At 45.5% G+C, this 27315-nt stretch overlaps 1 protein-coding gene across 2 annotated transcripts in view; it reads right to left on the reverse strand.

Moving 5' to 3' along the window:
* Positions 1 to 272: 272 nt before the first annotated feature.
* Positions 273 to 27315, reverse strand: part of SLC8A3 (solute carrier family 8 member A3) — a 151274-nt gene continuing 124231 nt past the window's right edge. Inside the window, exons 3-8 of one of the 2 annotated variants that reach the window (XM_030812696.1) lie at positions 25457 to 25563; positions 11928 to 11945; positions 8102 to 8226; positions 7125 to 7224; positions 4833 to 5108; positions 273 to 2391 (exon numbers count right to left, since the gene is read on the reverse strand). In XM_030812696.1, the coding sequence (XP_030668556.1) occupies positions 2015 to 2391; positions 4833 to 5108; positions 7125 to 7224; positions 8102 to 8226; positions 11928 to 11945; positions 25457 to 25563 (1003 nt within the window). In that variant the 3' untranslated portion in view covers positions 273 to 2014. Of the gene's footprint in view, positions 2392 to 4832; positions 5109 to 7124; positions 7225 to 8101; positions 8227 to 11927; positions 11946 to 22481; positions 22586 to 25456; positions 25564 to 27315 lie in introns of both variants that reach the window. The other variant, XM_030812691.1, reaches the window with a different exon arrangement.

The raw sequence follows: 27315 nt of genomic DNA on the forward strand, positions 1-27315 counted from the left end.
TGGCGCGGCCAATGCCTTTCTGATACAGAAACCTCCTTCCTCTGCAATTACCACAGCTCTTACTACTACTTACATCTTCCAACTTCACAAAGTCCAGGTTTTGACAAGTGGCATTTTCCTGAAGTACTTTTGCTTAAAATATACTGGGTCTGACACATTGGCACTTGAGTGTGAGAGGAGGTGACACCTTCACCTGAGTCACATCTCCTCAGAAGAAGCCCACGGTGGCCCCCTGGACCTTCCACTGAAGAAACACAGGGAGAAGCAAGCTATATGTAGAGAGATATAAGTATAGCTTTTATTTTTTTTTGAACCAACCCAACATTTCCACTGGCAACTGTCAACATAGCTTATGACATGAGCACTGTTTCTTTTTTAGTTATTTTTTTCTTAAAAAATGTGTTTAAAATTAACAGGTGTTTTTTAATTTCTCCCCCCCTCCCACTTAGAAAATGTATTTATGTCAATGCAGAAAGCCTAAAGATCCGTGGGCAGTTTCGTGATGACGTCTTATGTCTGTTTATTTGTGTGTATGTGTGTGTGTTTTAAAGCCAGGTCCTTCCCACATTCGTTGGGAAAAGGTCTGTAGGGTACAGAGATCTCTTCTCTAAAAACCCAGGCTCCACGGGATTATGACAACTAAGATTCCTCTTACTGGAGCAAGAACTACCCCATAGCCTGGAAAAAGAGCTTCATGAAGTTTAAAAACAAGCAGGAACGTGGGAGAAATGAGGAATTCCAGTTCCTATCTTGTAAAAATGCTTTCATACGTGACCTGAGGGACTAGGAGAGGTGAAGGGAGCCCCTTGTTCTCTTATAAAATCTCTAAGTTTTTACACCACTTCAAGAAGTGTAGTCAGCCCTCTTTGTATAGAGCATTAGGAAGCAAGAGAGTGGTGAAGCTGACATTTCTCAGGCACACTGACATTTAAAATACAAACTTTTCTCTTAAAGATCTCACTGGTTGGATATCTCTTCTCTCTTGCCTCAGGTACAAAGCCAAAGATACTCAAGAAGGCCTGTATCACTTTTGTTCTTACAGTAGCCCTTTGTCCTCACACACCATTCCTATTTTTGTCCCCACACACCATTCCTATTTTTGTCCCATCTCTCCTACTTGGCGGGTCTTCCTGCAGAAGGATACACAAGTAGACAGTGACACAAGAAGAAAGGGAATTGGAAAGACTTGGGCAGAGAGGGACAATTGCTTTTTGTATTTGACTTGATTCAACATAAGCATAAAAAGCTCCTCCTGCTCCAGTTGAAGCTCCTGTAAGATCTTTAGTACCCTGCGTGGGTGAGTGAGCTTATTTCTACCCCAACGCCATCACTCCTCCCAAGAACTCAGAGAAAACAGTAAGATGGGGAACTGGATCTTGATTGAGCCAAGAGGTGGCGGGAGACCATGTGTCTGAAAATTCATGTTTCTCTCTGTTGGCTCAGACCTGGCATTCCTTTGTGGCACCTTTTTCACTCACTTCAGAAAAAAAAGACAAAACAAAATAATAAGCAAAACCTAATGGCAAAACTAAAGCAACCACAATAATGATTACAATGAAAAAAGAACCCCACCCCAGCCACATGAATGTGACTCATTTTCACATCTTGTGAGCTGAGTGAGATAATAGGGACGTATGGAATTGGGCAGAGAGGAGAAACCCTGCCTCCAAAGAAATGAGAGGCAAAGGAATAATCAAAAGGTGGAATAGAAGGAGGCAAAAGGCTCTGACCTTTGCGTTGGGTCAGGGATATGAGGGGGAGATGGGGTGGAGGTGGATTTGTTGCTGTTGTTTGTTTGTATTTGTGTAAAGTCGGTGATTCCTCCATTGTTTGATTGATTAAGACTTTGCCCTTTCAGTTAATTGCCAGGGCCTAAGTTGGGTGAAGTTCCTGGGGCTTGGGTCCTGATGCTGCCTCTCCAGGGCAGCACAGCCCGGAGAGGTCACTGGTGGGGAAGTGCCCTTCTCTTAGGAGAAGTCCTAGGCCTGCCCTGCCGGAGGCTCTGTTCTGTGGCTCAGAACCCCTTGATGTAGCAATAGGCCTCTAGTGTGGCAAAGAGTATGTAGAGGAGCCACAGGCTCACAAAGAGCCATGTTGTGGCGAGCTTGCAGCCACGGGGGCCACCAAGCTCCCCTCCCAGGTGCGGCCGCCGTCGGTACAAGAGCACGCTGATGCAGACAAATGCAAAGATGGTGAAGAGGGTGACAGAGAAGGCCAGTGTGCCGGCCGACACGTGGAACTCCTGTCCCTGCAGAGCCCAGTAGATGGCGGCCACGGACCAGGCCAGGCCGATACCCAAGAAGACGTTGACTGCGTTGCTGCCCGTCACGTTGCCAATGGAGGCGTCTGCATATACATCCTGGAGGGCAGCAGCTTTGCTGGCAAACGTATCTGGAAAAGGACAAAGACACATGGGAACTGGTAGGAGGCTAAGGTGTGCAGGGCTTGTCTTCCAGTATGCCCAAAAAGCAGCTTGAGCTGGTGGGCTGAACCCAGGAATGAGAGACAAGGGCTGGGGGGCCACTCCTACCTCCTAGCTCTGCCACAAGCAAGCCGTGTGCCCCTGGGTAGGTCACATCCCTAGTCTGGGCTTCCCATTCCTCATCTGCAGTGATCTGAAAGATTCTGAAAGGCTTTCCAGTTCTGATATTTACTGAGTGGGCTTATTGTTCTCCTTTGACTACTTTTTTAGTAAGGGAAGTTTGCCATCCCATAACATCTCCCCAGGGAACCTTGACACCCTGGGAAGCTGCTTGGAGTAGATGCCTGATTTTAACTGTCATATGGGGCATTTATTCACGAACCACCAACAGTTATTGACCAATGCCTACTGACTCAGCACTGGGCGAGGTGCTGGACTTTGGGGACAGAGGACATGTTGGGGAGCCATGATGGGGACATGGAGGGTGAACTGTGGACTCAAGGAAGATGGGGCTCTGTCTTTGTGATTTATATATGTATCACAGGGCCTTGCAGGGTGTTTAACTTTAGATCTTGGCACAGATTGTAGATACAAGGAGGACTGTCAGAGACATCTAGCCCAATTCTTTTATTTTACAGGTAAGAAAAATAAGGGTCAAAGTATTTACCCAAGGTCACATAGGATGTTAGCAAGAGACTTGACCCTAAAGCCCTCATGTAAGGACCCTTTCCATACCATCAACTATATCCAAAGAGCTTCAGCCAAAGCCACTAAATCAGATGAGTGGATCGCAGGATAATCTTCTTAAAGCCTCAAATGTTGTTAGCTGTTGTCTTGGCCAATTGCAAGGACTTGGAGATGCCCAAAGGTATCTGCCTGGCTTGCCTCGTTATTGCCATTTTTTTTAGATCTCCCAGAGAAAACCTCTTACCCTTTCTTGCCTATGGCCTTGTTTTTTGTTTGTTTGTCTGTTTTTGTTTCTGTTGTTATTGTTGTTTTTTGCTTCTGATCCTCTGATATTTCTTCCCACCTCTGTGCTTTCCCCCATATTTCCTCCCTCCCCTCTGATAGTTCAGGTCCCCCAGGGCTTGGAGAACAGAGATCACAGGGCATCTCATCCACAGGCCTTCCTGGGATCATCCATCTAATTTCCAACCTCCTGATGCATTTCCACGATAGCTAAATCTCTTGCATCACTAATGGACAAATAATCCCACTGGCCTGCACTGGGGTTTTGGAAAGAGGTTTTCCCAGAGTTTGATGTGGATTCAGCTACTCTCTTGAAGGATATGTTTGCTTGGTACAGGAAACATTTCCCTTGGTCCAGCCAGAAGAGTCCTGTCTGATGAGATTCAGCCTAACCTCCCTGCAGGAGGATGTGCTCTGTTTCTTTCTGGGGCAACTGGGATGCCAGCTCCCTGGCAGAAGTTCCGAGTTCAGAGGCCCCAAAGCCCCCAACTGAATTAAGTAAAGAACCTGGGCTAGTGCAGCCCCTGTCTACCTGCTAACTCCTACATTCAGGCCCAACTTCCTTCCTTATGCGGTACCTTTTCTTTTTCTTCCTAGGATTTAACAAGATAACTTTAATTATAGTAGTTGAGTGTTGCCTCCTTCACTAGATTATAAACTCCATGTGTGGAGGAAGCATGCGTATCTTGCCTTTCACTATAGTCCCAAAAACTAGCACAATACTGTAACAGGCATATTAGGTGCTCAGTAAATATTTGTTCAATGAATAAAGGAATGTCTGCTCCTTTCTGTTTGTCTCTGAGTGTTCCTAAGAAAAAGAAAGAGTATGTAATTCATCCTATAAAAAGATAAAAGCTGTGGAGCTTCCTTTGCCTGTTCTGCTAGGAGATACTTTGTACTCACAGTGTCCTTCCAAGTAGAGGAGGCCAAGAATGTATGTGGGCATTTCTCCTTTGATATCTTTGAGCTGGCTAATCTTTAACCTCTCAGAGATCACCAGAGGTACATAGAAGAAGAACAATATCTACATTCTTTTAACTTCACTGTTTGTGGTCTATTCATATAATGTGGAGGTTAAGAAATTGGACCACTTACTTGGGCATGTAGCGTAACCTCTGTGGGCCTCAGTTTCTTTGTCTGTGAAGTGGGGATAATAACTTACCCTATTTAATAGGGCTTTGGGAAACATTACAGGGGGAAAATGTAAATGTGTAAATTGCTGAACACTCGTAGTGCCTGTCACATTGAAAGTGCTCAAGAAATATTAGCTGTCATTACTAATGTCATTATTCATGTCTTTGATCGACTTTTGTGCACTTTAAGGGCAGAGGCTCTGTTAAGTTCAGATCTGAGATGGTGTGGAAGATAATGAGATGGAGTCCAGGGGTCATTTGAACCAGGTAAAATCCTCTTTGCAAATTCAAGCACCTCTTATTCTCACCTGGGACAGAGGTGCCAAATGCCACGAAAACAACAGCTGTGACTGAATCCTTGAGACCAATGGTGCAGCCGAAGTGCGAGGCCAAGTCCCCAATGATGGCGGTGAGCATGCCGATGATGAGGATGGAGACGGCGAAGCAGGCCCAGCCGTGGCAGTACTCTGTGGGGGGCACACAGGCAAACAGCACCTTCCAGAAGACCGTCAGGAAGTGCATGACGTAGTCAAAGCAGGAGGGCAGCCTCTCCTCCCCGGATTCATCCTCATCCTCATCCCCTGCTGGAGGCAAGATAAACAGGCAAGGAAAGGTTAGCGAGGTCAGATTCATGAGAAAGTCAAGCCCAACCCGCACCACATGCATCATCTGCTAGAAGGGGACTCCAGCTGTCTTCCGGGCAGCTGGTGAGGGCCAGGGCCAGGGTGCCAGAAAATAGTGGGGAAACAATTTGGGCTGCCTCATGGGTCAATTTGAATGCAGGGCACCAAGGTAGAGTGGGAGAGAGAAGGCCAGGGAATAAGGAAGAGAAGAAAGAAGGAGATTAAGAGGGACAAGACAGCGGAGCAGAAAGAAAGGAGGATGCAAACCATCATTCTCAGCAAACTAACACAAGAACAGAAAACCAAACACCGCGTGTTCTCCCTCATAAGTGGGAGTTGAACAATGAGAACACATGGACACGGGGAGAGGAACATCACACACTGGGGCCCGTCAGGGGGTGGGGGATAGGGGAGGGATAGCATTAGGAGAAATACCTAACGTAGATGACAGGTTGATGGGTGCAGCAAACCACCATGGCACGGGTATACCCATGTAACAAAACTGCATGTTCTGCATGTGTGCCCCAGAACTTAAAGTATAATAAAAAAAAAAAAAGGAGAATGCACAGGCTGCATTTTGTTGTCTAGGCAAAGAAAAGTGAATGATTTCAGTTTTGGACTGATGTCCAACATGGCCACTCTTCACTGGACGCCAGCAGGGCTCCTCTCAAATTTTCTGACCTGACTGCTGCAATAACCATTGTGGTTCTGGTCATTATCTGTCCCCTGAGGGATGGCTGTCATTCCAGATCATGAGAATATATTGCAGAGCCAGTGCCATCCTCCAAATACCTCATGGGAAAGAGCAGGATGGGCCTTGATTATCCTTGCCAGGAAATGTGGGCAGGGTTGCCCACTCGGCAGCCCTGGAGGGGAGGGTGTGCTGAGGCATGCCTGGGCCTTGCCAGTGGCAACCTCTGTCATGTTTTGGCGTAACTGGTAGAAGCTGCGTTTTGAAAGAACAGGAGTCAGAACACTTGGGTTCTCATTCCAGCTTTGCCATGAAGAAAATCTGTAAGCTGGGGTAAATCATCTCTTATTTCTGAACCTCAGGCCCCTCCTTTGTAAAAGGAGCGGGTAGATGATGTGGCCTATATTCCGTTTATTGTCTCGAGGGGCACAGTCAGGTCATCAGAGGGGGAGCTAGAAAGATCTAAAGCAGGCGATGAGAAAAGTGGGGCAGCAGAAGTAGCAGCAGCAGCAGCAGCAAAACTCTCTTCCTGGCTGTCCTTTTGCTCTGGCTCTAGGGCCTTGGGGATATGACCCTGTGGGTTGCTATGACAACAAAGCCTCTTAATAAAAGACAAGGCCAGTAGTGCTCGGCAGTGCAAGGAGGCCTCAGTGGTGCTGAGAGGTGATAGTGGCGGTGTTTGGGAGACCTTTTCCATCCCTGTTCCAACCAGCAGTCCCCTCAGGCTGCTAGGACTCCTGGCTGTGCTGTGGGTCACTACTAAGGGAGCCTGTCAGTAAATGCCGAGGGAGGAGTTTGGAATCATCCAGGGTGTTTTGTTGGAGAGTTGATGCAACACATTTTATAAACTCCTAACTCCCACATCTCTAAATCAGAATTGTCCCACATTTTACAGAAGAGGGGGACCAAACAAATGAAAAGAAAGAATGACGGAAATCAGAATTTATTGAGTTTGGATTTTATACAAGGCTCTGTACCTTTCTACCTTTCTGAGAAAGGTAGCAATAGTTCCCCTTTGAAATGAGGACATTGAGGTCAGAGAGGGTACATTGTTCTAGTTCACACAGCAGAACAAGGATTTGAAACCAGAGATAGCCATGTTTCTCAGTTACGCCATGATTCTCTTCCAAAGTGATCCAGTGAAGCAGTAGGCACCTAGGACTAGAGCTGGGAAGACTGAACACACAGGCCTTCCCAGGGACTGGCGGGCTGTTAACATGGCTTTATGCTTCCTTCTCAGAGGTTGCCTGCTTCTCCCAGCAAGGCCAGCCTGAGACGCTTCTCACCTGCACTGACGGTGATGGCCTCCATGAACTGGTCCCTCCAGGAATGGGTCCCCACAACCAAGGCCAGGTTTGTCTTCTTGATCAGTTTGTCCACCGTAGTCTGTTAGGAAGAGAAAAACTTGGAACCATGAGGTTAGAATGCTCAGAACCAATGAGGAGTCTGGTTCTTCAAAGGAATGAAAGATGCTCTGTCTCCAGGGTGTTCTGACAGTTATGCATAGAATGGCCTTGGGCGATCTCTTTTGGGGCAATCCTTCTGTTTCCCTTTGTTTTTGGTTGTAATCTTTTTGTTTTGTTTGAGACAGGGTCTCACTCTCTCACCCAGGCTGGAGTGCAGTGGTGCAATCATGGCTCGTTGCAGCCTCAACCTCCTGGGCTCAAGCCATCCTCCCACCTCAGCCTCCTGAGTGGCTGGGACCACAGGCATGTACAACCACACCGAGCTGATTTTTATTTTGTTATATTTTTTGTAGAGATGGGGTCTCCCTATGTTGCCCAGGCTGGTCTCAAATTCTTAGGCACAAGTGATCCTCCCATCTCAGCCTCTCAAAGTGCTGAGATTACAGGTGTGAGTCCCTCACTGCCTAGCCTGGTTGTGACTTTTGAAATTGACTATTTAGAATAATACAATAAAGAATAATAATAATGATGTTAATATATCTTGCCCTGTAGTAGTGAGTTTTAATATTTTTGCCTTAAAAATACAGTTAAACAATAGCAATAATACATCTCAGGACTTTCTAGTCCACTTATTTCACATTCTATATTATGTTTCCTCACAATATTCCTAGCATACAAATGGCCAGCACTATTTGTTTCATGTTACAAATGGGGAAACTGAGACCTGGGGGGGGTAAGTGATTTGTTCAGTTTCAACTTCACATATTCACTAGTGAAAGTGGAAAAAAACACCCCAGGTCTTCTGCCTCCCACTTTAATTTATTTATTATTCAATTAGACCTCACTGTTTGCCTGACCTTGAACTCATAGGACTCTTCAATGATGACTTCTAGTTTGGGGTGTTCGCCCAATACTGGCTTTCCCATCTCTGCTATCCTCTTGGCCTCCTCTTCCTCCATAGTCAGCTTCCTGTCTGTCACCTCTGCAACAAAACAAAATCAGACTCACTTTAGCACCTTTTCCATTCCCTGGAAGGATACAGCTCAGAGTATTAGGCATGGGCAGTGGGTACAAAGCAAATAACTCTTGGGAATGGGGAGTTTATATATATTTTTAGTGCCTTTTTTATGAAGTACTAAACACTTTATAACCAGACCATGAGAATGTCCCTTGCAGACTGGGATAAGCATTCCTCTTTCTCTTTTATACCTGGGTGGACAACCTGACCCAAACGTCTCCTGAGAAATAGCATCAAGTGAAGTTCTCAAGACATTCAGTGAGATGTTGGGGAACTGGGAAGAAAGGGCAAGTGTTTTGACGTTGAACTATTTTGAACAGTTGGGCCTGTTTGTTCAACCACTTCCTGTAAGAGTTCTTGAAGGTGCAGAAGTACATTTATGTACTTCAAAGGAAATGTCTACTGGTTTCACAGCATCTTGACTCATTTACCAATGGTCCCTTCTCATGTTGAACAGTTTTTTCTTTTTTTTTCCACTTTGGCTGGTGAGTCCATTTTAAGACCACTTCTCCATGAAGACATGTTTTCTGGATTAGAGTGAAATAGAGATTGAATCTTTTTACTCCCCTTTGATTAGAAAATTACTCTTGGCAGCTTGTTTCTTTCAGAGCTCATTTAAACATCTTCCCATCCAAGTCCACATTCTCACATGCAATTAATTCTTTTATTCAGCTCCTTAATTGCTTTCTTTCCACACAGTAAACCTCCCAGGGGAATCCTGTAGTCCTTGGATAATCTCAAGGACAAAATGAATCAGAGGCCAAGAAGGTCTTTTTTCTCTAGCTGGGGAATTGGTGAAGCAAGGGCAGTCGTGAGACTCCAACTCTCGAGTTTGCGAGGAAAGAAATTCACTGAAAAGACTATAAGCCAAGAGTTTAAGTTACCAAGCAGAGAGCCTTATATTTTATGTAAGAATTTTCTTAGTTGGCCTGCATGAAGATGGTATGAGAGTGTGCGGAGACTTCCTGAGCTCGCTGTTTTGCTCAGTGTTCAGGCACCAAACACAGAAGGCAATCCTAAAATGTCTGGGAGCTGTCCGTGGTGCTGTCTTTCCGCTAGTGCTGGTGGCCACTTTTGGAAACAATGTTTTCTCAAGGATCCATGTCTTTCTGTATATTTCCAAGTCAGCAGACATCCTCTAGCAGCCTGATTTCGTTTAGTCTATTGAATTTGAGTCTCTGATTAGTTAATTCTGAAGGTAAATCTGGGTGAATCTAGGGTTCTGGCTATGAGGCCAGCAACCCTAGAAGCCAGACAGCAAGCTACTCTGGGTAAAAGCCCTTAGAAAAAGACACACAGATTCCATACTCTTTTCCTTTACTTGCAGGTTTAAGCACCATATCACAATGCCTATCTTAGCAGTGACAGTATTACTCCACTCCTTCCTCCCCAATTCCCCCATGTCATATTTTATATGTGACACAATAACTTTATACCAATATAATGAGCTCTCCAGTGACATATAAATGTACCTGTCTAACCCCTTGTCTACCTATCAATCTAGCACTATATCCATTTGGCAGGATATTGATCTACTTACTGACCTGTCCACCTCTGTGGTGACAGTCAGTTTTTCCCTCTAGCTTTCTGCAAAAATCCCTTTGACAAATAACCAGTCCTCTATCTTTGGATCTCCCACAGTCCCACAGAGGCTCTCTGTATATATTTGTTAATTGATTGAGTCACATGCCTTTAAGTTAACTCTAGTTTCTAGTTTCTTGGTTTGGCAATAATTCCTGCCTTTTTCTATTTTTTTCATGATCATTCCTTTAAATTCAAATGTTGTTAATTTCTTCAGAGAATTATAGGTCTTCAATTTAGAGGACCATAGTGATTCTGATATCTTGTTTATGTGACTCCTCAGAATTTCAAGTAAAGAGAATAAATGGCAGGTGGTCTAGATATTCAGACTGACTAAATAAACTCTCAGTTCTAAGAATAGGAAGAGAGGCTGGGAGGGCAGAGAAAGATAGAATATGAAAAGGATGGAAGATTGAACAAATATTGGAAGGACAAAGAGCTTGCCAGGCCAGACAAGAATAGGAAGTTGTAAACACTCTGCAGAGTGATGTAGCTGGTGCTCCTCCTGCAAGGCGCCTGAGCTTGTGGGAGTAGCTCAGAATGAACATATTCGTTCTCTGTCTTTCACCACCAGGCACATTAATCATGTTTGCCTGTCCACCTAGGAAAATTAAAACCAGTATTTGAGATTTCCAACGGATTGAAAGGCTAATCAGGCGCTCCTAAATTAAAGGCTTACAGATTGAAAGAGCTAGGAAAAGAAACATTTCCTTTTTCTCATTTTAGCTCCAATTGATGTTTGCAAATATGTTAAAAGTAGAAAGAAACTTAAACTAAATCACAATCTTTGTTATGCATATATGTGAGGGGGGCGGGTGGAGAAAAGAGTTGGAACAAAGAAGCCTTACATACCTTCGCAGGCAAGAGGATGAGTGAAGTGGAGAAGAAAAACCCAATGCTATGAAATCAATACCCTGGGAGAAGAGTGAAGAACACAGGGTTGAGGGTAGCCCTTATCTTGTTGGTATAAAAAAGAAGAAAAAGCCAAGGAAGCTGGAGTAACCGTGTTTTTTCCACAAAAGAAAAATGTAGGAGTTACCTACATTTTTTTTTGTTTAAGGTTCCCAGAAGGCAAATGTCCTTACTATGTACACCACCCCCTCCTGAACCCAAGATGTAGCCTGTAGGTGACTTCGAATACCAATGAACTCTGTAAGATGTTTTGCCTCTTAAGTGGCCTTAACATTTTTTTCTGTGTTCAAAGAACTGACGAAATGTAAGACGTTCTTTTAAAATATATTGAAACTGTCTTGTGTAGGCCACTCTGCTTGCACAAAGAGTTATAGTAGTGCTAGATATGCTGAAAATGCTTTCATATCTGCTCATGAAGTTGAATGTTGTTTATGATTGGTTTCCACTCATGCAAGCATACTCTCAAAGTAGATGTATGTCCTCTACAGCATCTAGATTCTGTGAGAATCTCTTCAAAATAAATTCTCTAAAATTTATATTTCCAGCCAGAACACTGCCCCAACCCCCCATCCTATTTCATCTTGTTCATGACACATGGGACTTTAAGGGTCAATGACAAAAGAACCAAAATTCTAGCAATTTAAGTCTCAGCTGTGATGAGATGGAAGATCTCCAGGACTGGTAAAATTCCAGATTCTTTAAAAATTGCATTTCCTATTCTCACAACAGGTTTGGTTATTTTCCTGGATCCCTTGGGATTAAAGTATTTTTTTTTTCAAATCCTATCACAATTATATTAGGAGATTCCAGCTCTGAATCTCACTGTCTCTTCCCCTGCAACATGAGATGGCAGATGAATTAAGACTCAGGAGAAGTCTATGACCCACCATCTCCTTGGTAAGCTTAATTTCTCTTCCTGGTCCCAGAGAGGATCAGCTATGCTTTTACCCACATCTACAGACAGAAGTGATGCTCAAGGAATTGCCTTCCTCACAGTTGCTTTCTCATAATTGCTTCATGTGGGAAAATAAATATCCCAGTCCTTGGGAGAAATTGTCAGGTTAACTCGAGCCTGCAGTTCTTATTCAATAAATCAAAGGATATTGGTCTTAAACCAAATAACGGCACTGGCAAGAAGTCGAAAGAAAAGAGGGGGACAAGACACCTCTTACCTGGAGATAACAGGAGCGCTGTTTGCAAATGGATACCAGACAAGTGGAAGAAGAGGAAAGAGCATTAAGGTCCCATCTTGAAAGTATCCCCAGGTTTTGTGGTTGCTGGCAGCATAAGGAAAGCAGTGAGCTTAGTAGGTGAGAGCTCAGCAGCCACATGCAAAAAGCAGCCTTTGGAGCATGCACAGAGCAGCAGCCAGGGGTGTGAGCAGCCGGAGAGGCTGCTGAGCACCAAGGCCCTGGTGAAGGCATTTGTTCCCACGATTTCCCGGCTACCCTAAGGGCTACGAATGGAGGAATGAGGATGGGGAACCAAGTGGGTGGGTTGGTCACTCATGACTGTGTAGGATATGAGGTTATCACATCCGTTCTGTGAAAAAAAAGAGTGAGAATCCAGTTATCATGAAAACTGTGTAAGTTGCAACCCTGCCAGAGTAGCTAACTTATGAGTGGCAAAAATGACCATGGGGTGTGAATGGGAGCTCAAGGAAATGGGTAGCATTGTGTAAGAGTGGAATAGTGCCCAGGTCTATGTCTTCCATCCTTAATGACTTAGCTGAACTCATGCTCAGCTTCTCAGTGCCCATAAGGTTTCCATGACCACAAATGCCTTCCTAGCTACCACGTTGACTAGAACTTTGATTTCCCCTAAAAGAATGACTTAGCAAAAAGGTAAGTCCTGCAGAATGTTTTCCTTGAATGGTTTGTCTTTACCATAGATATATCCTGGAGGTTAGGGCTATGGGCTCCTCCCATTTTGTATCACCTCTGCTTAGCAAAGTCCCTGCATGTGGTAGTGTTCAATTAAGTTTGGCTGTTTGCTGTCTATTTTGGCAACTGTCTTTTCCATAGATCTCATGGTGCTGCATCTCTGGTTGGGTGATCTTTCTGTTTCAGAAAGGACAGGCTAAATCAGAGTCCAGGTATTCTGGAACAGAGAAACTGTCATACCAACAGCTATACATAGATGAGAGATGACAAATGCAAGGTCCCTATGTGGATTGGGAAACTGAGTTAAAGACACACCCAATACAGGTTGTCTCTAGCCCTTGAATTTGTAGTTATGCTGAACCCTCTTAGAGTTTAAGATCTAAGAATTAAGGAAACTCTTGTGACACACCACATTTTCATTCTATGGGATCTTAGTATAGCCCCTCACTCCTTGGCTCTCAGATAAAGGTCTGGGAAGAGCTTGCCACATATTCATGGTATAGTTGGTGACTGATAGAGATTGCTGATGAAGGAGTGTGTGTTGTGGGGGAACCAGGGGGGACATGTCTGTGAATCACTTTTTTTCTAAGAATCTGTAGGAATGCAACTCAGGCCTGTGATCAATCATCCTATATTCACAGCCACTGAGACATACGTGGATCCAGAGTCTGCATGATACATAAACAAGGCAGTTCACTTTTTTAGGTATCTCCCATGTAGAATTCCAAAGGTTAATGGATCAATGGCTTTCCTCACTGCATTGAGATAGATAGATATAGATCGGCATAGATAGATAGATAGATAGATAGATAAGAGCTTGTTTTTCTGCTCCTTCCAGGAGTTTGCATGGAAGAGCTCCTCCTGGCCTCCAAGTTGCAGGGGAGATCAGAGATCCCAGCACATAAATAAACACAGGTGGGCCAGACAAAGGCAGCTCTTCCAGAAAGGTCCCTGATGCCCTGGTTTTCACTCATACATGCCACCGAACATCTGGCCCATCCCTAGAGTAGTGAGAAGGACTGCAGTTGGCTGGAATTCCATCATTCTCTGGTCATTGTCTCCATGAATCCAAGACTTTCTGCTCAGCAGTTATAGATGGGTCAGCGAGATCTGGGTAGGCCAGCTTTGACTGATACAATACCTCGAGGGTGTTTTTCCTGCTGCTGCTCATGAGAGAAGCTGGAGCTGAACTTTCCCCTCTATTGATCCCCCGGGTCAGGTGAGAGTCATTTATTCCTGCTCAGACACTCCAGGGACAAGCTGGAAAGAGCATAGGACTGTGAGTAATTAGGAAGCATCTGGGCAGCTTGTCAAGATGAGCCCACAGATGTGGAAAAAGGAGGACCAAACAGGCCCTTTCATGCGCGTCCGTGTAAAGAGACCACCAAACAGGCTTTGTGTGAGCAATAAAGCTTTTAATCACCTGGGTGCAGGTGGGCTGAGTCCGAAGAGAGAGTCAGGGAAGAGAGATAGGAGTGGGGCCATTTTATATGATTTGGGTAGGTAAAGGAAAATTACAGTCAAAGGGGGGTTGTTCTCAGGCAGGAAGGAGTGGGGGTCACAAGGTGCTCAGTAGGGGAGGTTTTGAGACAGAATGAGCCAGGAGAAGGAATTTCACAAGACAATGTCATCAGTTAAGGCAGGAACAGGCCATTTTCACTTTTGTGGTGGAATGTCATCAGTTAAGGCAGGAACCCGCCATCTGGATGTGTACATGCAGGTCACAGGGGATATGATGGCTTAGCTTGGGCTCAGAGGCCTGACATTCCTGTCTTCTTATATTAATAAGAAAAATAAAATGAAATAGTGGTAAAGTGTTGGGATGGCGAAAATTTGGGGGGATGGTATGGAGAGATAATGGGCGATGTTTCTCAGGGCTGCTTCGAGTGGGATTAGGGGCGGCGTGGGAACCTAGAGTGGGAGAGACTAAGCTAAAAGAAGATTTTGTGGTAAGTGGTGATATTGTGGGGTTGTTAGAAGAAACATTTGTCGTGTAGAATTATTGGTGATGGCCTGGTTATGGTTTTGTATGAATTGAAAAACTAAATGGAATAACAGAAGGAGAAAAACAGGTATAAAAGGTCTAAGAATTGGGACGACTCAGGACATCTGATTAGAGAGTGCCTAAGGAGATTCAGTATAGTCCTGCCAGCAAAGATTATTTATTTACTTCAAGAGTTAAGAGTGGCAGTTTGGGGATAGCACCAGGAGATATCAGCTGTGATGGCTTGGAGAAACAGCGTAAACCGGCAGTGTAAACAAGAGCAGGGCATGTATGAGTAGTTGAGAATGGTGAATAGGAGTATGACTAGACAGAAGATAGTAGGGATGACAAGTTTTCTTGGGGCACAGTCTAAGTTGATCTGGTGTCTGGAATGAGACTGGGGCCTAATAAAAAGGAGTGTCTACACAGGAGCTCAAATAGGCTGTACTTTGTAGCATTCTGAGGACAGGTCTGACTTCTGAGAAGGGAAAGTGGTAAAAGTATGGTCCAGTCCTTTTTAAGTTGGTGGCTGAGCTTGGTGAGGTGTGTTTTTAAAAGACCTTTAGTCCGTTCTACTTTTCCTGAAGACGGAGGACCGTAAGGGATATAAAGCTTTCACTGAATACTAACAGCCTAAAAAACTGCTTGGCTGATTTGACTAATAAAGGCTGGTCTGTTATCAGACTGTATAGAGGTGGGAAGGCTAAACTGAGGAATTATGTCTGAGAGAAAGGAAGAAATGACTGCGGTGGCCTTCTCAGATCCTGTAGGAAAGGCCTGTACCTATCCAACGCAATGTATACCTAGACTAAGAGGTATTTTAGTTATCTGACTCGGGGCATGTTGAGTAAAGCTAATTTGCCAGTCCTGGGTGGGGGCAAATCCTCGAGCTTGATGTGTAGGGAAGGGAGGGGGCCTGAATAATCCCTGAGGAGTAGTGGAATAGCAGATGGAACACTGAGAAGTTATTTCCTTGAGGATAGATTTCCACAACGGAAAGGAAATGAGAGGTTCTAAGAGGCGGGCTAGTGGCTTGTACTATAGCATAGCCTGCCTTTGCTGGTGTGTGGCGATTAGGCCTGGTGAAACCGCCATCAATAAATCAAGCGTGATCAGGGTGAGGAACAGGAAAGAAGGAAATATGGGGAAATGGGGTGAATGTCAGGTGGATCAGAGAGATACAGTCATGGGGGTCAGGTGTGGTATCAGGAATAATGTGGGAGGCCAGATTGAAGTCCGGGCCAGGAACAATGGTAATTGTGGGACTTAACCAAGAGTGAGTACAGCTGAAGGACCCAGGGAACAGAAAGTATATGCATCAGGTATGAGGAAGAAAATAGATTTTGGAAGTTATGAGAAATGTAGAGAGTAAGTTGAGCGTAGTTTGTGATTTTGAGGGCCTCTAAAATTATTAGGGTGGCAGCAGCCACTGCACGGAGACATGAGGGCTAGGCTAAAACAGTAAAGTCAAGTTGTTTGCACAGAAAGGCTACAGGGTGCGGTCCTGGCACTTGTGTAAGAATTCTGACTGCACTAACCATGACTAGGAAGGAAAGGAGTTGTTGTTTTGTAAGGGATTGAGGTTTGGGAGATTAATCAGACACGATCAGCAGGGAAAGCACGTGTGTTTTTATGAGAATTATGCCGAGATAGGTAACAGGTGAGGATGAAATTTGGGCTTGACTGAAGTAATGGGGGCTGTCTGTGAAGCCTTGCGGCAGTACAGCCCAGGTAATTTGCTGAGCCTAATGGGTGTCAGGGTCAGTCCAAGTGAGAGCGAAGAGAGGCTGGGATGACGGATGCAAAGGAATAGTAAAGAAAGCATGTTTGAGATCTAGAACAGAATAATGGGTTGTAGAGGCAGGTATTGAGGATAGGAGAGTATATGGGTTTGGCACCATGGGGTGGATAGGCAAAACAATTTGGTTGATAAGGCATAGATCCTGAACTAACTTGTAAGGCTTGTCTGGTTTTAGGACAGGTAAAATGGGGGAATTGTAAGGAGAGTTTATAGGCTTTAAAAGGCCATGCTGTAGCAGGCGAGTGATAACAGGCTTTAATCCTTTCAAAGCATGCTGTGGGATGGGATATTGGCATTGAGTGGGGTAAGGGTAATTAGGTTTTAATGAGATGGTAAGGGGTGCATGATCGGTTGCCAAGGAGGGAGTGGAGGTATCTTATACTTATGGGTTAAGTTGGGGGAATACAAGAGGAGGACGCAAAGGAGGCTTTGGATTGGGAGGAAGGGCAGCAATGAGATGTAGCTGTAATCCAGGAATAGTCAGGGAAGCAGATAATTTAGTTAAAGTATCTCGGCCTAATAAGGGAACTGGGCAGGTGGGGATAACTAAAAGGAGGGCTTAAAAGAGCATTGTCTAAGTTGGCACCAGAGTTGGGGAGTTTTAAGAGGTTTGGAAGCCTGGCTGTCAATACCCACAACAGTTATGGAGGCAAGGGAAACAGGCCTTTGAAAAGAAGGTAATGCAGAGTGGGTAGCCTCCATATTGACTAAGAAGGGGAGGGGCTTACCTTCCACTGTGAGAGTTACCTAAAGCTCGGCGTCCGTGGTGGTCTACGGGGCTTCAGAGGCGATCAGGTAGCGTCAGTCTTCAGCCGCTAAGCCGAGAAGGAGTCAGTCAGAGAGCCTTTGGCCAGAGTTCCAGGGGCTCTGGGAGTGGCTGCCAGGTGAGTTGAACAGTCCGATTTCTATTGGGGTCCCGCACAGATGTGACATGGCTTAGGAGGAATCCTGGGCTGCAGGCATTCCTTGGCCTGGTGGTCAGATTTCTGGCACTTGTAGCAAGCTCCTGGGGGAGGAGGTTCTGGAGGAACGCCTGGCCGCTGTGGTTCAGGCGTTTGGAAGTTCTTGTGTGCTGGAGATATGGCTGGGGTTTGTCTCACAGTGGAGGCAAGGAATTGCAGCTTCTTTCTATTATTGTACACCTTGAAGGCGAGGTTAATTAAATCCTGTTGTGGGGTTTGAGGGCCAGAATTTGATTTTGGGGGTTTTATTTAATGTCGGGAGCAGATTGGGTAATAAAATGTATATTGAGAATAAGATGGCCTTTTGACCTTTTAGGGTCTAGGGCTGTAAAGCGTCTCACGGTTGCTGCCAAACGAGCCATGAACTGGGCTGGATTTTTATATTTGATGAAAAAGAGCCTAAACGCTATCTGATTTGGGATAAAGAAAAAGGAGCATTAACCTTGACTATGCCTTTAGCTCCAGCCACCTTTTTAAGAGTAAATTGCTGTGCAGGTGGGGGAGGGCTAGTCATGGAACGAAACTGTAAGCCGGACCGGGTGTGAGGAGGGGAGGTGATAGAAGGATTATAGGGTGGAGGAGCGGAGGCTGAGGAAGAATTGGGACCTAGCTCGGCCTGGTGAGGAGCAGCCTGGAGAGGAGGGGAAAGGTCAGATGGGTCTGTAGAAAAGGAAGATTAGAAAGACTCAGTGACACTTGGGGTTGGGACTGAGGGGACAGGTGGGCAGGAAAGAAGGAAGATTTGGGATGAGTTGCATTGGGAACAGAGACTAGACAGGGACTGATGTGTAAAAGAACGCCTGGACGTCAGGCACCTCAGACCGTTTGCCTATTTTACGACAAGAATTATTTAGATCTTGCAGGATGGAAAAATTGAAAGTGCCATTTTCTGGCTATTCGGAACTACTGTCGAGTTTGTATTGGGATCAAGCAGCATTGCAGAAGAAAATAAGATGCTTAGATTTTAGGTCAGGTGAGAGTTGAAGAGGTTTTAAGTTTTTAAGAACACAGGCTAAGGGAGAAGAAGGAGGAATTGAGGGTGGAAGGTTGCCCATAGTGAAGCCCAGAGAAAAGAGAGTAGAGACACGGAGGGAAGGGGTTTGGGGGTTCTTACCCTCCAGAAAAGCGGGAAAGGGGTCGGGGCACAGAGATATGAGGTCGGGGCATGGAAATAAGGGATTGGGGTGCAGAGATATAAGAGGTCAGGGCACGGAAATAAGGCATCAGGGTGTAGAGATATAAGAGGTCGTGGCGCGGAAATAAGGGATCGGGGCACAGAGATATAAGAGGTTGGGGCACGGAAATAAGGGATCGGGGCACAGAGATATAAGGGCTTGCCCCTCTGCCAGAAAAGCGGTACTTACCGCTAAGGGTGAAGGAGAAGGCAGAGAAGGGGTAGAGACAAGGAGAGAAGGGGTTGGGGTACATTGCCCCTTCCCCAGAAAAGTGGGACTTGCTGCTAAGGGTGAAAGACTAAGGCAGGCATCCCTGCGTGGTCTGACACCTCTGAAACCTGGGTGAATAATCAGAGGCATTCCTGCAATGATTAAACACCAAGGGAAGGCTGCCTTCCCTAGTCTGTGACCGGCGCCAGAGTTTTGGGTCCACGGATAAAACGTGTCTCCTTTATCTCTACCAGAAAATGAAAGGAATTGAAATTAAGAGAAGGGAGAGATTGAAGAGTGGAAAGGAGAAAGTGGTTGAGGGATAGTGAGAGAGGTTGGAGAAGAGAGTAAGAAGAGGCCGCTTACCCAATTTAAAACTGGTGAGATGTTCCTTGGCCTGGTCAGTCTGAGGACCTGAGGTCGTAGGTGGATCTTTCTCACGGAGCAAAGAACAGGAGGACAGGGGATTGATCTCCCAAGGGAGGTCCCCCGATCTGAGTCACTGCACCAAATTTCATGTGCGTCCGTGTAAAGAGACCACCAAACAGGCTTTGTTTGAGCAATAAAGCTTTTAATCACCTGGGTGCAGGCAGGCTGAGTCCGGAAAGAGAGTCAGCGAAGAGAGATAGGGGTGGGGCCATTTTATAAGATTTGGGTAGGTAAAGGAAAATTACAGTCAAGGGGGGTTGTTCACTGGCAGGAAGGAGTGGGGGTCACAAGGTGCTCAGTAGGGGAGCTTTTGAGCCAGGATGAGCCAGGAGAAGGAATTTCACAAGACAATGTCAACAGTTAAGGCAGGAACAGGCCATTTTCACTTTTGTGGTGCAATGTCATCAGTTAAGGCAGGAACCGGCCATCTGGATGTGTACGTGCAGGTCACAGGGGATATGATGGCTTAGCTTGGGCTCAGAGGCCTGACATTCCAGCAGTCTTGATTATGTTGCTCAGTGTTGCTCTCAGAAGTCTACTTCTAGACGCCAGAGTAACTGTGTTTCCTATTCAGTCTCTCTTTTTTCCTTCCCTTTTTTCCATCACCCAGCTCATCCAGAGCTTTTAATCCCAACTCTGAAGTCTGTTTTGTTTGCCAAAAATAGAGTCTCCTATTTCAAATCCAGTCTTTCATTTTTCAGACTCTCCCATGCAGTAGTGATAATGAAAAGCAATTTCCACCGTTCTGTCTCTCACTCTGAGAACAGCAGGGAATTCTGGAAATTTGGATGGGTTTCCATTTGCTTCTGAGTCTAGACAATCAGGTTTTATGACCTTTCACCTTATGGTCTAACGTCAAAATACGGGAAGGACTGAAGAAACTGGAAATTAACCCCCTAGAAAACATAGGCAATAAAATAGGCAGCTGGGAAATTGACACATTTCTTGTTGGCACTGTTCATCTTGGCATCTTGGTCACTGGGGAAATCTGGGGGCACACCACACAGATAGCTTGCTGAAATCCTTGTCTTCTCACCTACTCCCTCCATGAGGGCATTGCTGACATTTCCTTGGACAAAGAATCCAGTGCAAAACAGGAAGATGTCCTCGAATGGGGATTAGCCAAAGACATTTGCATTTGGTTAGGTCTCTTGAAGACTTATCTTGGGTCACTCTCTGTCCTGCTATTGGTAGAGGTTTTTAAGGGAGGCATAAAAGAAGAGCCTCTTTACTGGTGGAATAAAGGCATATATGGACTTCCAATCTCTTCCTCTTGTCTGGAGCCACTGCCTTCCTTCCTGTATGCTGTACAACCCTTTGTGCTGCTTTCATTTGCATCTAAGTAGCTTGGACTGTGGAAACTGATGAAGGTGACTTACAGTTGACCTTGGGTATCTGCTGCTTCCAACTAATTATGAATACGTGGAATAAATGCTCAAGGGAGGTGGGAATGAGGTAGGGCAGGTGCTGAGGCAACCTCTGAGAATATTGTTGGTGGCAGGAACTGGAAGTTGGGCAAGAATACAATGTGGGAAACAATGGAACCAGAGATAATTTCTTCCAGCATTTTTTGGCAGTCAGGCTGAGGGCAACATTTTATTGAGCGGCAAAGAAGAGAACCAGCAATGGAAGATGGAGAGGAGTTCTGCCCCTAGAGCATCAGGTGTGTCCAAACCAGTGCAGGCACAGAAGTGGTCAGCTCTGCAGGAGAGTCCCCAGCAGACAATGAGAACTGACCAATCACACTGAGAAGGCCTGTAGAGGATCCTTTGGGAAGTTGTTGCTGAATCTCTTAGATCTGTCCTCATGTGGAAAGTTTTATGCTGCTCTTTGTCACATGAATATGAACTAATTGCAGTATGATCACCCCTTTTTGACAAACAGGTGTATTTCACTGCTCCATTTGCTAGGAGGCTCCCAGCAGCATATCTCTCCTGAATGGGAGTGTGAATGTCCTCTTGCTATTTCCCAGGAGCACCCTAACCCATTCCCACATCTATGCCTCCAACACATTCAAAGTAGTGGCTTCCAATCATTTTCTTCAAGGGAAGAAATCCTTCCTTACTTCTACCCTGGTTGCAACATAATCAGCCCCTTAGGGATGAGCTCCTGGCAGGTATTCTCAGATGCAGGTCCTGAGGAAAGCAGGAGATGCGGCCAGTTCTCTAGTGTGGGATGAGGCTATCTTGGGATCTGAGCGATATGTTCTCTTGCAGATGCCAAGCAAAGGCAGACATCTGTGAACCTCCCAACACCCGTCTTTCAGGGATCAGCACCAACTGCATCATTTAGAGTCTATTCTGTTGGAAAATCCACAAGTCAACACTCCAGGCCTGCCCAATGTTAATCCTTTTCTGGGGCCCCTGGCTACGGGAATTTTCATACCTGGAACTATTTCCTTCCCTTTGGGAACTCTCAATTTTCTGCTTTAGAGGTGGCATTGTCCCAAAGTAGCCTGAATAAGGTACCCAACCTTGGGCTAGGAACATAGAATCGGATGGGGTGGGATGCCCAGAGGAGGAAGAATAGCTCAGGATTCCAGATTGCATGATTATGCCAGAAGTCAACTCTCTCTCCGAGAGCTCTCAGAAGCCGTGGCCTCTGACAGTTGGTACACTTTCCCATGCCACGGTCTGCCCAACTGTGAAACAGCCAGATAATACACTTACCTCCTCGAAGGTAACCTGCCAAGCATTCAAAGGAAGTTGGGGAATGCAGCAGAAAACTGTCAAAGCATCATTGCAACCCAGGCCCCAACCCCCATCCCAGACCCTCCCACATTCAATCCAGGCTAAAGAGTGAGGGGTGGCAGGGGAGGAAGGCAGGGAGGGGCACAGGCATGCATCACATCACATTCCTTTCTTTTTCTTCTCCTCCCCACCCACCAAGGAATTTTCACATTTACAGGTTACAGTGTAGGGGTGGGGTGGGGAGAGTGCAGGGGCCCGTGGCAATTGAATAATTGAAAATTGTAGCAAAAGAGGGAAATAACTCATTAGGGTAATGAGGAGTTGAGGCTGCAGTGCTGCCCAGAAGGCGGGAAAGGAGGAATTTGGAATAAGCTGAGGCTAAGAAGGCAGAGATGATACCGAAACAGGGTGAGAGCGAGAATACAGGAGGGAAAAGCATAAAAAAATCCATTGGTCAAAAACAGAAAGGAGGAGAAGGGAAGAAAAGGAGGGAGACAAAAATATAGTTGCTTTTTCTTTTTTGTTGTTCTTCAGTTTGTTTTAATTTTTTCTTGCTTTTTTTTTGTGGTTTTGTTTTTAAAGAATCTCACACCTGATATTCCACGTTCCATCCATTTCGGTTCACCAAGGGCAATGAAGAAATTCTCTTGCCTTTCGTATTCCTCCTCATCTACTATTTTAACCCTTATGGTTTTCCTGTAGGGACAACAAGAGAGAGAGTGTGTCGACTGGGTCGGTAGATTGGTTGGTCACCTGGAGCACAGCCTTTAAAATCATTCCCCATCATTCCTGGCACATGCAGTCCAGTCCCACCATGGTGGCTTTTGACAGGACCATGGTGGATTGTGTTGTTCTCAGGTAATAAATGGTCTTAGCTTTTCTTGTCTTCTTAGTCATAGTTGTTCTTATGGGTGAGAGGGGCAGGGAGCCAGGAGGCAAGGAGAGGTGGGCAAAGGAAGGGAGCCAGAAGGACAGGAGGGGAGGAGAAGGCAGAAGGCAGGTAATGGTGAGGAGGAGTCATTTTAGACCTTGCCAACAGTTAGTAGGAAGTGAGTTGGGCAGCACATTCCACTGGGTGTCACATGGTAACAGTGGCATTTCTCTGGGCAACAGGTAAACTACTAACCCACTGGGAATAACCCAGGGTCTTCCCACAAGAGGGAATATGTCAACAGAACCCAGGGCTGGTGTCCCTTCTTTGTGTCTATACTCACTTCCATTGTGAGTTTCAGAAAGAAAATTTTAAAAGAAAAGTATTTATGAGGAAGGGAAACCAGAGAGAGGAAGAGAGGAGGGAGAGAGAGAGAGAGTGAGAGAGAAAGAGAAAGAGAGAGAGAGAGAGAGAGAAGAAAGGGAGGTAGAATTGTGTGATCTTTCTCATTCTTTATCTCACAGGGCTTCAGTGGTGGGAACTAAAATAAATATGTATTAACCACAATATGACATAAGAATCCTTTACGATTTACAGCCGATGCACTTCTGGGAAAATGTGAAGAAAATGATGTAAATCATCACATTCTAAATCACCTTTGGGCTTCTATCGGAGTGATGTGTCCCAAAACTGGTTTCCTCAATGTGAATTATGGGTCTGGGGCACAAGGTGATGGAAGTTTCTGTTTATCTCTGGGTATCTCAACAAAACATAGCATCTTTTAAAAACAAATCACCCAGGGAAAAAAAGGTTCCTTGAAATTCACTGCCCTCCAAAGACTGGCTCTTTGTTATGTGGAGAGGTTGCTGTGTGGGCCTTGTTCTTCCTATGTGGTTTCTTCTGGTCCTTCATGGAATCACAATGGTGGCCAGCAGGTCCTACTAGTGAGCCAGGATTGTAATTTTCTGCTTTGTTTTTCTTTTTCTTTTTTTTTTTGGCGGGGGGCCGGGGTTGGGGGGGAGATTGGGGGAGGGGAGGCCTAAGAACTAAATGCTCTAAAGGGTAAAGAGCATTTACCTAAATGTCTCTTCAAATCCTCTGATGTTCCTGCTACATTCTGTGGGCGTGCTCGGCTTTGCCATTTATAATGTAGTAGACTGACACGAGGGGGCTTGTAGGGCACAGGACTTGCTGTGCATTTGTGGTGTGTGTACTTTACAAGTACAGTCACATGCCACATAAAAACGTTTCGCTCAATGACAGACCACATCTACAATAGTGGTCCCATAAGGCTCTATACTACCATATTTTTACTGTACCTTTTCTATGTCTAGATATGTTTAGATACACAAATGCCATTGTGCTACAGTTGCCTGCAATATTCAGTACAAGCATATGCTGTACAGGTTTGTGGCCTAGGAGCAATAGGCCCACCTAGTCCAGGTGTGTCGTAGGCTACACCATCTAGGTTTGTGAAAGTACACTCTAGAATTTTCCCATGATGACAAAATTGCTTAAGGACACATTCCTCAGAATGTATCCTTATTGCTAAGTGATGCACAACTGTACATTTTTATTATCTTTTTGGGTACTTCTTTTGACATCTTTTTATACCTTGCTCAGTGGACAAAAGACAAGGTCATTGATTGTCAAGAGGCATTTTTTGGGATTATTTCTGTTGGCCCTAGATATGGGACCCCAGGGCTGTCTACAAGGTGTGAGCCCGTTTTTCTGCTGCAGGAACTCTGCTGTGGGATGGGATTGGGGTGCTCTGTGACCACAGGCATGGACTGGAAGGCATGAGGGATGGCTTGGAAGGTGAAGGAACATTGCCCTCAGTACTGGCAGCTCCCTGCTTCCACAGTGTGATCTATTCAGGAAAGGACTTCCTGACGTGCCTATTGGAGGCCATGGGATGTATGGGGTCATTGAAGTTGAAGGCAAAGGTTCCATCCACTCTGAGAAGCCCCATGGACTTCTTGGGGAAGCTTCCATTTAGGTCAGGATGATCTCCACCACTATTCTAACTCTCTGCCTCCACATCTGGGTGTTCTTAATAGGAAAAACATAGGAAGACAAATGGATATTTGACCTAGATCTGGAACTCAAACCTGTACTTTCAGCTTACTCAAGGTCAGGAGGAGAGACAAGTCTTGATAGTAGCAACATGGCAGATAAGGTGGCTCCTAAAGCCTGCTTTTGGGAGGGGAATCAACTATAATCCAAATACATTGATTCTCAACTTCCTGGGACTCTAAGTTTAGCCCTGAGAATAACCGCCCCGTGGAAATCTGTGCTGAGAGCCTGTTTCTCAGTGCTGCTCTTCTGCCTGGTGCTGGGCTATCTGGTCCCTTTTCCCCCATTTATACCCAGCCATTCTGGAGAAGCCAAGAGCCACACATGATACTCCCAGCATTTTGGCTCTTTCTTTCCCCATACTCATTTCCTTATCCCAGAACAATTACCATCGGTCTTGAGCATCCCTCGTATGGATGCCATGTGTCAGGCTTGCAGGTGTGAGGACAGAGGAGAGGGAGGAGTGAAAAGAGAGCAGAAGACAGAGCAAGAGAGGAGACAAGGGAAAGGGAACCAGAGAGGTGGAAGACAAGAGGAGGAGGAGACAAATGGGTTGGAGATGAAGAAACAGAAGAGGAGAGAAGAATGTTAGTGTTAGTGTGGAGGACAGGGTACTACACCTTTCTGAAAACTCATATCCACCATGCGGGGGCCCATCATCTCAATGAAGTAATTCTTGTTTTTCTCATACGCCTCATCATCAATTACCTTGATGTGAATTGTTTTGCTGTGGATGGAAAAATAAGTATCATAAGCAAGGAGTAGAGTGTGGGACAAGTCAGCCAGGAGACAAAAACAGGAAGAGAAGGAAACAGTTAAAAGATTCAGAAAGGTCAAAGTTTGCCCCAACACCACAGGGGCACAGAGGACAGTGGCTGCCCGTGGATCCCTCCAGCCTCACTGGGCTCCTCCTGGGCTTTGTGCTGCTTCATGGCATGAGCATATTTGAAGACTGAAAAGAAAGAGCTCAAGCTTCACAGCCAAGGGCTCTGAGTTCTAATCCTGGATAGGCTGTGTAATCTTGGACAAATAATTTAACTGATAAACAAACAGGATGAATCACGCTTACAGCATCCCAGGGCAATTATGAGAGCAATGAAATAACATACACATAAAGGCTCGGCCACTAAGGTCCTCCCATGTTTGCTTCCTTATTAGTCTTGCTTTTGAGACGGGAAAATTTTTTGACTTTTGCAATCAGCTGACGTTGATCCAAATGGTTTATTTCATAAGAGCAGAAAGGGACAAACTGGTTTGTGGAAATCTTGCCCAGAAATAGTAGAATTTCTCTTTTTCTGTATGGCAGTGAGTATCCCATGGGAGCCGGTGGGAGGGTTGGGTCGGGGGCGGTGAGGGGGTGGGGGCCGGGGGGAAATTTGGCTCGTGTCACACATTCTGGCAATTCACAGAGGGCCTCAAAAGCTACTGACACTATCTCCAAACAGGCTTCTGCAGTCACAGGGATGAGCCAGCTGGATCACATTAACTCTAGGGCTCTCAGAATTACGATTCCTTTCTCAGTCCTATGACGATTTTGTGGCTAGCACAATTATATTGCTTTTCATGTTAAAAGGTATTAGTTTGTTAATATAAACATTTAAAAATATACACCAACTTTAGTCACCCTGTTCTGCATTTCTTCTTCTTTCTTTCTTCCTTTATTTATTTATTGGACCTTTAAAAACAGATGTAGACCTGGGCCTCTCCAGATGGTTGCTTACTGCAGGGACATTTTGGGACCATTTCCCAGGGAAGATGTTTAGACGTCTCCCGGTGGGTGTGAGACACTGCTAGGTGGGTGGGTGTGGAGCTGGGTCTCCCCTCAGTTGTGGGAGTGAGGAGGCCTGAGCAGGAGCCCTGGGCAGTGGCCATGGGCCTGCACCCTATCAGACTCTGCTACCCCACAGCCTGGCCTTGTTGGAGGAGACCGAGGCCCTCAGCACCTCCTTTTATTCTTTTTTATAAAATAGGAATCTTTACATTCTAAACGGGGACAACCTCCCTGCCCTCCTGAGCTTCCCCAAGTCACCATTAGAGCTTTGGGTGTCTACAGAGCCTGCAGTGTCCATATAGTTGATCCTGCAGAATCAGATCTGGTCCTTTGCTCCTGAAGTGAATGCAACAGCAGTTACCAAGACACCTGGCCCTCGACACCCCACCACATGGACTGCAAACCCTCATCACTTGCCACACCCACCCCAGTCACGGAAAAATGTGGCTGGCCAGCGTAGAAAGCCCGTGGCTCTTCAACTTGTGAATGGCCATGATGCTTTGGCCTTCCTTCTTCCAGGTAATGGACACAGATGACCTGGATTCAAATCCTGCCTCCACCCCTCACTAGCTGGGTGACCTTGGGCAATGCTCTAAAGTTCTTCAAGTCTCATGTGTAAGGTCGAATAATAGCACCTACTTTGTGATGTTCTTAAACGAAATAATTTATATGAATTGCTGGGCAGGGTTTGTGTTCCCTATTAAAAGT

This window comes from Nomascus leucogenys, chromosome 1a (genome assembly GCF_006542625.1).
Source record: "Nomascus leucogenys isolate Asia chromosome 1a, Asia_NLE_v1, whole genome shotgun sequence".
NCBI lineage: Eukaryota > Metazoa > Chordata > Mammalia > Primates > Hylobatidae > Nomascus > Nomascus leucogenys.